Consider the following 12,409-nt stretch of genomic DNA (forward strand, 5'->3'; position numbering starts at 1 on the left):
CAGCAATGTAGGAGGGCTCTAGATTCCCCCACTTCCTCACGTGTAGTATTATCTGTCACTGTGATTATAGCCATCCTGGTGGGTGTGAATTAGTATCCCATTGTGGTTTAATTTGTATTTCCCTAATGACTAATGATGTTGAGCACTTATTTTAATATGCTTATTGGTCATTTGTATGTCTTCTTTGGAGAAATGTCTATTTAAGTCCTTTACCTATTTTTAAATTGGGTTTTTGTCTTTTTATTATTCAGTTATGAGCGCCTTACCAGATATGTGATTTTCACATATTGTCTCCTGTTCTGTGGCTTGTCTTTTTCACTTTCTTGATGATGGCCTTTAAAGCGCAGAAGTTTTTTAATTTTGATGAAGTCTGACTTATCTGTTTTTTCTTACGGCACTTGCACATTCAGATATTCTGTTTGATGTCTTCAGTGTCTTATCGGAAAATCTGATTGGCTTACTGGAAACGAAACTGTATTACTCTTAGTTTTCCTGATTTGGAATCTAATCAGGTGGTAAAGCACCTGATTTAAAATGTTTGCCGGTAATATATAGATAGAAGAGCTTAGAAATGTTGATACTTGTTGAGCTGGTAAATTACCCGTTTCTGTGCGCTCAGCCTCAGGAAATAATATGATGGAAGAAATACATCCTCTATGCCCAGAGGTCATTTCACTGTCACCTATGAGAGTGGCGTGCGGAAAGCCAGTTCACAGCAGAGGAGGTTAAGTCCGTCGTGGTACATGACTAGGCAGCTGTTGCATATTGTAATTACGAAGCTGACTTAACGACACTGTTGATGATGAAATGTTTAGTGGAAAAAACCAAAACACAAGTGTGTGCCCATTAATGATTAAAAATGTGTATAAAATATCTGGACTAGATGGAAGATTATAGGTGGCTTTCTTAAATTTCATTTTCTGTTGATATATTTTTTTTACTATTAAAAATTAAGTTAAAAAAACATCCCTGACATTTCACATCAGTGGGGGAAATGGTGACAGGTGGGTACACTGGATATCTGTTTATCCTTATCTCACACCAACTATTTTTTTAAGAGTAAGTATTTTTTATCATCATGATCACCAGGACTAGTCTTAAAATCAGAAAAGATAGTTTGCTGTGTTTATTTACTAAGAATTTGAATAGAGGTATTTAATTTTCTTACATTTTTATATCAAATCCAAACACTGATGATAACATGATTCTGGTATTAGAATTACTATTATTTTAGTCATTATCAGCATTGCAATTTGCTAAAAAAAAGGTAATGATGATTGTGGTGGTATGTTAATAGTAGAGATCACAGAAATACTTTTCTCCTGGCATCTCATGAAAGAATTAGTAGTAGTAGTATTTAACATGTAAATAAATCAATCATCCCAGCTTTTGAAATAAATTTGAAATGGAACAAAGATTTAAGGTTTGTTTTTTTTTTTTTTTAAGGACTAATAAAGGCACTGAAAAAAATAAAAAGTAAGCCCACTACAAGGTCACGGGTAGCGTGCACACCTAAGGTGAGGCTTCTTGTGGGGTTGCTGCCCCAGAGACAGATGTACAGTTCATGGGCCACAAACCGCGTCTGCGGATCCCCTGACCTTCTGACCTCGGGCTTCACCTGAGCAACAGGGGGCTGGGGTGACAGGGTAGCAGGTAGGGACAGCCCGCAGAGCCCCGCTCCTGTGGCATCAGTGCCCCTCCCTGGTGCACGCACTGCAGTGGGCTTGGCCTCTGGGCCTGGAGCGGGCATCCTGCTCTCACACGTGGGAAGGCTATGAAAAGAAAACCCTTGTGGGCCCAAACATTTAAACAAGAATTACACTAGGATCTTTTGTTCTCGCTATGACATGGTCAGAATTCATTTGGAGGTCCAGAAGAGGGTTTTTTTTGTTGTTGTCATTTTTGAATCTGAGTTATTTTATGCGAGGAAACAGAGGGAAACACAACACAGAAACACATGGCTGAAGTCTGTCCAGTGGTGTTGGGACGTCCCCGCGTCATTCCTCAGGGCACTATTTTTGTGAGTGTTTGTGGGGCTTCTGACTCAAAAGTCACATCCGAGGTTGGATGTTGGTTCCTTGGGAAAAGGCCCGGGTGATCGAAGGCAAGCAGTGGAGTGTGCCTGGGAGTCTGGGAAATACACACGCAGCCCGAGAGAGGGATGCTCACCGTTTCTCTTTTCCTCCTCAGGTTTAATAGGGAAAACTTGCTTTCTGCAAAGAACTGAAAAAGCCGCCCTTGGAAGCTGTTTCTTTGGGCCTCATGGAGCAGCTGGAACCTGCGCTGTGAGGCCCCCGACAGGACGAACTGTCGCCCACTGACCCCCCAGCGTGGCTGTCACCATGGCCAGCAAGAGGAAGTCCACCACCCCGTGCATGATCCCCGTGAAGACCGTGGTGCTGCAGGACACCGGCGCCGAGGCCCTGCCCGAGGAGCCCGTGCCCGAGGGGCCCCCGCAGGAGCCGCCCCCAGAAGCTCCCACCGCCAGCGGCGAGGCCACCCAGGGCACCAGCGGTCCCGACAGTGCCGCACTGGCCAACGGGCACCGGAGCACCTTGGACGGCTACACATATGCCTGTAAATGCTGTGACTTCAGATCCCAGGACATAACCCGGTTTGTGGGACACCTGAGCTCAGAGCACACAGACTTTAGCAAAGACCCGAACTTTGTATGCACTGAATGCAGTTTTCTGGCAAAAACTCCCGAGGGGCTTTCTCTGCACAATGCCAAGTGTCACTCGGGGGAAGCCAGCTTTGTGTGGAATGTGGCCAAGCCAGACAATCATGTCGTCGTGGAGCAGAGTGTCCCCGAGAGCACCAGCCCTCCCGACCCATCGGGGGAGCCAAACATGGAAGGGACAGATGGACAGGCGGAAATCATCATCACCAAAACTCCAATCATGAAGATAATGAAAGGCAAAGCCGAAGCCAAAAAAATTCACACGCTCAAGGAGAACGTCCCCAGTCAGCCTGCTGGGGAGGCCTTACCGACCCCTTCAGCCGGGGACACGGAGGTGAAAGAGGGGGACCACGCCTTTGTCAACGGGGCAGCCCCGGTCAGCCAGGCCTCTACCAACTCCCCAAAACCCCCTCACTCGGCCAACGGGCCCCTGCTGGGGACGGTGCCGGTGCTGCCCGCGGGCATCGCCCAGTTCCTCTCCCTGCAGCAGCCGCCCCCGCACGCCCAGCACCACGCCCACCAGCCCCTGCCCACGGCCAAGTCCCTCCCCAAAGTGATGATCCCGCTGAGCAGCATCCCCACGTACAACGCGGCCATGGACTCCAACAGCTTTCTGAAGAACTCCTTCCACAAGTTCCCCTACCCAACCAAAGCCGAGCTCTGCTATTTGACCGTGGTCACCAAGTACCCGGAAGAGCAGCTCAAGATCTGGTTCACCGCCCAGAGGCTGAAGCAAGGTATCAGCTGGTCCCCGGAGGAGATTGAGGACGCCCGGAAGAAGATGTTCAACACGGTCATCCAGTCCGTCCCCCAGCCCACAATCACTGTCCTCAACACCCCGCTGGTTGCCAGTGGCGGCAACGTCCAACATCTCATCCAGCCCACTCTGCCTGGCCACGTGGTGGGCCAGCCAGAGGGCACAGCCGGGGGACTTCTGGTCACTCAGCCACTGATGGCCAATGGGTTGCAGGCACCCAGCTCATCTCTCCCCCTGGCAGTCACATCTGTCCCCAAGCTGCCCGCTGTCGCGCCCATTAACACCGTGTGTTCAAATACAACGTCCGCCGTGAAGGTGGTGAATGCCGCCCAGTCCCTCCTCACGGCGTGTCCCAGCATCACCTCCCAAGCCTTCCTGGATGCCAGCATCTACAAAAACAAGAAATCTCATGAACAGCTGTCAGCTCTGAAAGGGAGCTTCTGTCGGAACCAGTTCCCAGGACAGAGCGAAGTTGAGCATCTGACCAAAGTGACCGGCCTCAGCACCCGTGAGGTGCGGAAGTGGTTCAGTGACCGTAGGTACCACTGCCGGAACCTGAAGGGCTCCAGGGCCGGGCTGGCCGGGGAGCATGGCGCCCTCCTCGTCGACTCTGTGCCCGAGGTGCCCTTCTCCCTGGCGTCCAAGGCCCCAGAGGTGACCTGCCTCCTGACAGCGGCCACCCCAGCTACCCCCCCTTCTGCCAAGCGACAGTCCTGGCACCAGACCCCCGACTTCACACCAACCAAATACAAGGAGCGGGCCCCCGAGCAGCTCAGGGCCCTGGAGAACAGTTTTGCCCAAAACCCCCTTCCTCTCGACGAGGAACTGGACCGCCTGAGGACCGAGACCAAAATGACCCGCAGGGAGATTGATGGCTGGTTTTCAGAGAGACGGAAAAAAGTGAGTGCCGAGGAGGCCAAGAAGGCTGAGGAGGGCGCCTCTCAGGGGGAGGAGGAGGCCGCCGAGGATGAGGGGGAGGAGGGCTCTGCCAGGGACCCGAGGGTCCCAGGGGAAGATGGCTCCCCAGAAACGCCCGGCAGCCACGTGCTGGCAGAACGCAAAGTCAGCCCCATCAAAATCAACCTCAAGAACCTGCGAGTCACGGAGGCCAACGGCAAGGGCGAGCTCCCGGGGCTGGGCGCCTGTGAGCCCGAGGACGACGTGCCCAGCAAGCCAGCGGAGCAGCTGCCGGGCAAGGTGAGCTACAGGAAGACGGCCCAGCAGCGGCACCTGCTGCGGCAGCTCTTCCTGCAGACGCAGTGGCCCAGCAACCAGGACTACGACTCCATCATGGCCCAGACGGGCCTGCCGCGGCCCGAGGTGGTGCGCTGGTTTGGGGACAGCAGGTACGCCCTGAAGAATGGCCAGCTCAAGTGGTACGAAGACTACAGACGGGGCAGCTTCCCCCCCGGGCTGCTGGTCATCAGCCCCAGCAACCGGGAGCTGCTGCAAGACTATTACGTGACCCACAAGATGCTGTACGAGCAGGACCTGCAGAGCCTCTGCGACAAAACCCAGATGAGCGCCCAGCAGGTCAAGCAGTGGTTTGCCGAGAGGATGGGTGAGGAGACCCGGGCCGTGGCCGACACGGGTGGTGAGGGCCAGGGCCCCAGCGACCCTGCAGCAGTTCACAAAGGGATGGGCGACACCTATTCAGAGGTGTCCGAAAACAGTGAGTCATGGGAACCCGGTGCCCCTGAGGCCAGCTCAGAGCCCGTTGACACGCCGAGTCCCCAGGCTGGACCTCAGCTGGGTAAGGAGCCTGTGGGGCTGTGCCGTCCTCTGTGGGTCTGGGGGGCACCTGTGGCAGGCACCGAATCCAGTGCCGGGGCATCTGCTGTTTCTAAGGCTGTCTGGCAGCAGGACCGTGTTGTCTGGCTGCTTCGGGGGGCACCTGGCAGCAGAATCCATTGGAGCATCATCATATGATAAAGGCTTGACACTTGGTTTTTTTGTTTCGTGTTTGTTAAACCTGCACAGGGGAAGGAGTGTAGTGAACCTCCAAGGGCCCACCCTTTTCTAGTCATTTCTTAGCCAAAGGAGAATAGGTCAGAATGTCATCTGAGCCAGATAGAACCACGACCGCTGGGTAAGAGAGAGAATAGGACTTACGAGGAAATTCAACCCCAGTTGGTGAACAAAAGCAGAGGGAGCCTTTAATTGACCTTAGATACACAAAGTGCTTTTTTTTCTAAATGATGAAAAATCCTGTAATTTGCATTGCAGTTATTCTTCCTGATATAGAGGTAGTGGAAAATCTTCTTCCCTCTTAGACATAACATGGAATCGAATGCTTGAATTTTGTTCCTCATTTTCTCTGGATCAGGACAGTAGTACTTGAAAGAAAGCTTTAGAAGATTATTTTACTGAAGACAGTTTGAAGCCTCAGACAAATCACGTTATTGGGTGTTGATTTTCTTGGGTCTTGATCTCTGAGTTCCTGGCCTCTCCCTTCCCTCCCACCCTCCTCTTGGGTGGCCTTGTCACAGGTTGGCCAGGAGCGAGGTAGCTGAGCTCTTCACGGGAAGCTGTGGAAACCAAGGAAGTATCTGGATTCCCAGATTCCCTGATTTGGGACCTTTAGAAGGTGGTTCCAGGGCCGGCGTTTCTGGACTCGACCTTGTTTCCTCCAAGCCCCTGTGAGTCAGTGAGGTCCCCGCAGGGAGCATCACGGGCACCAGGGAACAGGTGTGGGCTCACAGGGCGGGTTGCCTCAGGCACCTTCTCCAGCACCGGGCCTGCCCACCCCTGGCTTTGGCTCTGCCAGCAGCATGGCAGATTGCTGGGCACTAGGAAAACTAATTTCTTTAGGTTTTTTGTTTTTTTTAATTGAAATTCTACTGAATTAAATTATTTATTTATTTATTTATTTATTTTTATTTTTGTGGTACACGGGCCTCTCACTGTTGTGGCCTCTCCCGTTGCGGAGCACAGACTCCGGACGCGCAGGCTCAGTGGCCATGGCTCACGGGCCCAGCCGCTCTGCGGCATGTGGGATGTTCGGATGTTCCTGGACCGGGGCACGAACCCGTGTCCCCTGCATCGGCAGGCGGACTCTCAACCACTGCGCCACCATGGTAGCCCCCCCCCTTTTTTTTTTTGAATTACATTCTTGTAGCTGGAAATAGGGTGGTGGTTACACAACATTGTGAATGTACTTAATGCCACATAATTGTATACTTATTAAAAATGGTTAAAATGGTAGGTTTTATGTGACGTATATTTGACCACAATTAAAAATGCTAACCTGTAGTTGGGAGGAATGGGTTTAAATCCACCGGCTCCCCTCAGCTGGTAGCTCCAACACTAAGCAAGGAGCTGGTGTCCTAGGTGGGACAGAGCAGGAGTGGCCAGGGCGGCTGTGCCATTGTGGCGTCACCCTCTTTTGGCTGAGGGAGGTACCCGAGGGGACAGGGAGGGCCTGTCTGCCTGTCTGTCTGTAGCTGTTTTCTCGTGGCTTCCCGAGCCAGCCTCAATGCCGGGGCCCCACCTGTAAGCATCGATGGTGAGGGCCTCTCCGAACGACCCCCGACAAATGAAGGGAGGGCATCTGTGGGACACATATTTGGAAGTAGACCAGCTGCTGCTGTGCGACAGCAGCGTTCCCTGGAGATCCGGGGATGGGGGGAGGGTGGCGCACAGCGAGGGTTCCCGGCCCAGAGAAGTCAGGCTCCTGCCCTGGCTCCATGCCCCGGTTCAGGTGGCCCCTGGGTGGTCCCAGTGCCCCGCCGGGTTTAGCCAGCACCCCATCCTCAGCCCAAATGCCCTTCCCCACCTTCCCTCGGGCTGGAAGGCAGGGAGGGGCTGGTGGGATTAAGTCCCCAGACGTGGGAAGACGGGCCATCCTGGCGATGCACATAGAGGTGACGGGCCTGTGTTTTCTCCTCAGAAACTGACTGAACCGGAACCGACGGCTGTGAAGGCCTGGCCGGGGCGGCCGCCCTCCACATGGAAGGGCCTGACCCCCCTCTGCTGCCCCGGGCCGCCGCCGTACCCGGCCCGCCATGCTCACACAGGTCTCCACGCGGCCAAGCCTGCCGCCGTCCGCACCTGGCCCGCCACCCCAGCGAGCAGGGAGGAGCGTCTGGCAGTTCTTCCGCCCACAATGTAGGACCTTTCTTTTGCCTTCCAGTGGATAAATAGTTCAGATTTCATATTCATAGACACAGAATCAAGTTTTTAACATATAAATCTGCCTATACACATTTAATAAAACATCAGATTATAAACACTTTCATTACATAGAAACTTTGGTTAGCAAAGCAGTACGTGGTCTTTTATATCATCTCTGGAAATGCCCTGTGTCTGTTCTCTGGAGATCGCTGGGCTGCGTGTTCCCGCACCTTCCATGGTCAGGCCGGGGTTATCACACGCTCAGAACCACACCTGCAACCGCTGGGGCCCCCTTTGCGCTCCTTCGGGAAGGTGGTACCTTTGAAGAGACCTCTGCTCCTTAAGCGGTGACCAGCAACATTGCATAGCAGGTTTGCCTTGCCTTACGGGATGATAGTGCAGAACATGCTGTTACCCGCAGTTCAGAAAACTGACCGGTTATGTGATTAGTGTTTGATGCTTACCACTCTCGTAAGTTGTTACAGTAATTCTGCTTTTTCATGGGAGTTTGAATCATGGACCATAACTCTTCAGTGATCAGATCAACTAAAGAAACATTTGTTGTTAAGCCTAATGTACTGCCCTATGTGCCGCCTTTTTTTTTTTCAGTCTAGACACATTTAGAGGAAAATTGACAAGCGAAACAGGGATGGGGGATGGGAGTGAAGGCGCACAGCTGCTGGGGCTCTCTCTGCCCTCTATCGACCCTCACCCCAGAGCTGCCTCTGGTTTGGGAAGGCAGGCCCACGCTCGCCTGGTTAGACTGAGAGCTGGCGGGATTCGGGGACTTCTCGGAATTATCGGAGCCAGGGTGGCCCTCAGCACAAAGACCTGCATGTGGGGTTCCCAGCAGAAGACCCAGAGTCCTCCTGGCCCCCGTGCCTGGGGCCTGGTTGGTGTGCTGGACATCGCTGGACAGGTCCTTGTGAGGATGTTTTTAAAGTTCTATATTTATATCCCCAGACTTGGAACCAAGATCTCTGTCTACTTAAGCCTAACCCTCATATCCATTTTTTTAATTGAGAAAAGTCACAGGAAAAGGTGCCTTTGAAACATTGAGAAAGTTGCCTACAAAGCTGTGCTGAACGGTAAATCCCGATCTCCCCGAGACCGGCTGCCCCGAGAGCAGCAGGTGAAGAGGGGGCTGGCAAAGGTGCATCACCTCCCAGAAACCACCCGCTTCCCAGAGCACCAAGGCCTCGGAGACCCCAGAGACAGGGCAGGGGCTTTGGGCAAGAATACTGGGGGGGGCGGTGTTCGGCACGGTCCTTCTCCCCCGTCCCCCCGGGAACTGGGCCGGGCAGGGCATCTCCCAGGTTTGGCTCTGAGCACAGAGACGGGGGTCGCACCTCCTGCCTCCAGGAGAGGCTTTTTTTCGGAAACCAAAAGCCCTTGAACCATTGTTCTTCTAAAGAGTCTCCTCTTGCTTGCCCTGTCCTGTTAGGGACCACCTCTTCTTGGTTTCAAACAGGTGACTTGTGAGGACTTGGCAAGTTTGGCAGCCTGTTTTTGTATCCTTTCCATATTTAGCCCCAAGGCCTCTTTGCGGAATTGCCCAGAATGGCGAGTGATTGCCTTCCTTCAGAGAACAGACACCTAGAACTTTTCCTGTAGTGGTTATGTACATGCAGATTAATTTATATGTATCCATATACAGCACAGATACTCGTTTGATGCTTTACTTGTGACGCGTCTGCCTGACGCAGCACGTGGGTGTTGGGGAGAGCAGCCCGTGTCGGGGGGTTGCGGGGGAGGCCGGGGCGGCCCCGCGCGAAGCCACATCCGAGTGTCTGCGACGCCACCCTGCCGGCGTCACTCCCAGAGCCCTGCGTGCCCCAGCCGAGGGCCGTGTCTTTACAGCGGAGTTTCTTGGTTATTTTATTTGTATTCATGTCATTTACAACCCAAACAGCGAAACAGAAAACATAAATTACATGGTGGACAAGTTCACGCAGGACGTAGGGCCCCGAGCTCAGCACCAGCTCGTCCTTAAAAAGTGGAAGCGTCACGGTGCTGCCTGCGGGCAGGTTTTGCTCACAGGAGTCAGCCTGCCCGCTAGTCAGGGCGACCCCCCGAACGGCGAGACTGCCCAGGCTGGACAGACCCTCCTCCTTCCTTTACTCTGGGACCCGAGTGACTAAGGAATGAGGTGATGGAGACAGAAATGGTTGGTTCATCGAGCAGGTGCCTAAAGGGACGTCGCAGCAGGTACCCGGGGCCCTGGGGGCAAAACCAGGAACACAGCCAACCGGCTGCAGAGACACAGCCGCAGCAGCCCGGAGCCGGCGCGCGCCAGAGTGCGGTGGGGATGCAGGACGGCCGCAGCCGGCCCCGTGGCCAGGGAGGTCACCACGGTTTGCGCCCCACCCAGGGTTAGACTGTGCTGCTGCCTTCAGGAGAGGGCAGTCTGTGGGCTCTAGAGTTGAGGGAAGTAGGGTGGGGTTAGTCTCTCCCAAAGAAAAAGCTTGTTTCGTAAGGTGACTAATCTTTCCCCTCTTCTCTGTATGCACTTGGACTCATCAGAGATGGTGAACTATGTCAGTGTTTCTTGTTGCCTGTGTCTTGTACATGTTTGGTTTATTGTATTTTTTACATGGGGTTGTAGATGCAGTTTTAGTAGGTGAGCCCAGATCGCCATTCTGACAAAGGAAACCTGGGTTTATGGCACAGATGCTCTGCGTACTTCGATTACGTGTATTAATTCTTGACTGTTGACGAGCTTTGTGATTTGGAAGGTGGGCTCTCGTTTTCCTGAGTCGTGGGCTCCTGAAGTGGAAAGCCTGGCTGGAGGACTCGTGGCACCTGGGGTGGGTGGCCCTGTACGACTTGGAGCTCCTTTCGCAGCCAAGTGCCCACCTGCTGTCGGGAAGCAAAGGTGGGAGGTGGGCGAGGGTCGGTGGTACCTGCAGGTCCCGAGTGCGCTCACAGCCCTGGGAGGCCGTTCCACCGGGAAGTCTCAGCATGTTCTCCAGGCCAAGATGTGGGTGCCATGGGTTTTGTCCTGCTCAGTCCGTGGTCCCATGGCAGGGCCTGTGACACCCCCTCTCCCCCATGTGCCAGGCTGCCTTCCACAGAGGCTCAGCGTCGCCCTTTTGGGGCACCTCCTCACCCACAGCTCCCTGCCTGTGCCGGCCCTGCCTTGGGCCCGGTTGCCTCTTGTTTTCCTGTCCTCTTCTCGGACCAGAATCCTCGGGTTGGAGCGGCTCTGTCTATTCAAACATCGCAGCCCAAGTGGATAAAGGCACTTTGCAGGAGAGGAGAACCAGCCAAGAAGAAAATCTTAAACAAACCAAACCTGGAGTTTGGGCTTTTCCTAAAGTTTCTTCTCCCTTTTTCCTTGCTCAGACTTTACCTGGGGCAGGTTATTGGTTTGACTTACCTTTTGTATTATGTCTAGATTGTCCTGTATCCCATTGATTGGCAAGGCTCAGTTATGTGCTGGAGAAGAAAAGTCCTCTAGACACGTAAAGGTCGGCATGGCCAGCCGTTCCAGGCAGAAGCCGGCAGCCTGCCCAGGTCAGGAGAGTAACGGGGCTCCATCCTCCCCACTCCCACTGGAGGCCCCTCTCCAGCTCTCCTGAACCGGCTTCCTTCGCTCCCTTTCTTGGGAGCACAGGCCCTCCCAGCCTTCCTGCCCGGGACTGGGGGGCCATCTCCGTGTGACTGGGGGAGCACCTGCCCTCACAGAAGCTCCAACACCCGAAAAAGTGGGGAGTGTGGAGCCCACGCCCTCTCCTGAACGGGCCCCTCCCGGAGCAAGGCTTCAGTCTGTTTTGTCTCCTGTGGTCCATTCACAGTAGCCGAGCCGAGCAACGCTGGGGCTGGGGCGGCTGCAGGCAACCTCTCAACCAAGGGTTGGATGCTGACTTGGGCCGAGTGAGTGGAGGGTGGAGGTGGGATCACAGAGCCGCTGGGCGGCCCAGCTCTAGGTCTAGATGGAACCCACAGACCTCGGTTGGAATTCGTTTCTGCTGCAATCTGTGTGTGTTCCCAGTGCTGTCGCGCTGGGGAGGGGGGCGAGGGCTGACGTCAGCTCCCCCTGGTTGGCCCAGAGCCCGAGTGGGAGGAGGAGCAGACGGAACCCCCCGGGGGACGGGAGGCACGCTCTTTGGCTCTTCAACCCTGAAGAACCGTGACTTGCCTGTCAGTCTGGCCTCTCCTTTGCTTGGAGCCCCAGCCCTGCAGCCAGACTGGAGACCGACAGCCTGGACCCCGCGGGAACCAACCATCCTACCTGAGCAGGACCCAGAGTGTGGGGTGAGCAGGCGCCGCTGACCCTGTGGACAGGGGCGGGGCCAGCACCTGTTGCCTCGCGTTGTTAAAATCCTGTCTTGTGGTTTGTGGGACCGTGAGGATTCGCAGAGAACGCGTAGTTCCTGCTTTGCTGTCTTAGGCCCCAGGCTTTCACAGCCCTCAGGCTGCTCGGGCCAGAGCCCCACGGGGTGGAGCGGGCTGTCTCCCCTCCGGCTGCGGGAGTCTCTCCTGCTGTCCACTCGGGGCAGGTGGCAAGCGGCGACCTGAGAGGAGTCTGTGTGCTTACCTGCCGTGAGCGCCCTTTCCTGAATTCAGGAGCCGGGCTCTGCCGCGTGTGTGTTGATGAGTAGCTTTTCTCGGCTAATGCTTTATGACATCTGTTCCTTCCCTTGATGAGTGGTTTGAAGGCCCCCGATGTGACTGGAGTTGGAGGTGGAATGTCTCGGGTGGAGGCCGTCTGGAGTCGTGGAGCGCAGAAGGCTGCAGGCCCGTGGTCTTTCTCAGGAGTCAGCCGCAGAGCAGGCACCCGGAGAGGGGTGCCTGCTAATCCTGTAATTTGTGTTCAGAGAGAGACTGTCATTCATCCCTGGCTCCGGACCGGCCCG

At 54.5% G+C, this 12,409-nt stretch overlaps 1 protein-coding gene across 9 annotated transcripts in view; it reads left to right on the top strand.

The window, feature by feature from the left end:
• Window positions 1-8,156, top strand: part of ZHX3 (zinc fingers and homeoboxes 3) — a 142,436-nt gene extending 134,280 nt beyond the window's left edge. For 6 of the 9 annotated variants that reach the window (XR_007472241.1, XR_004484881.2, XR_007472242.1 and 3 more), the window contains 2 exons: window positions 2,191-6,076; window positions 7,327-8,156. Coding sequence is in view for 2 of the 9 variants with exons in the window: in XM_049699559.1 (XP_049555516.1) it covers window positions 2,343-5,190; window positions 7,327-7,337 (2,859 nt within the window). In the remaining 7 variants the exon portion in view is untranslated. The remainder of the gene's footprint in view (window positions 1-2,190; window positions 6,077-7,326) is intronic. The other 3 variants (XR_007472243.1, XM_049699559.1, XM_049699560.1) reach the window with 3 other exon arrangements.
• The last annotated feature ends 4,253 nt before the right edge of the window (window positions 8,157-12,409 follow it).

The sequence above is a fragment of the Orcinus orca genome, chromosome 16 (assembly GCF_937001465.1).
Source record: "Orcinus orca chromosome 16, mOrcOrc1.1, whole genome shotgun sequence".
In the NCBI taxonomy this organism is placed as follows: domain Eukaryota; kingdom Metazoa; phylum Chordata; class Mammalia; order Artiodactyla; family Delphinidae; genus Orcinus; species Orcinus orca.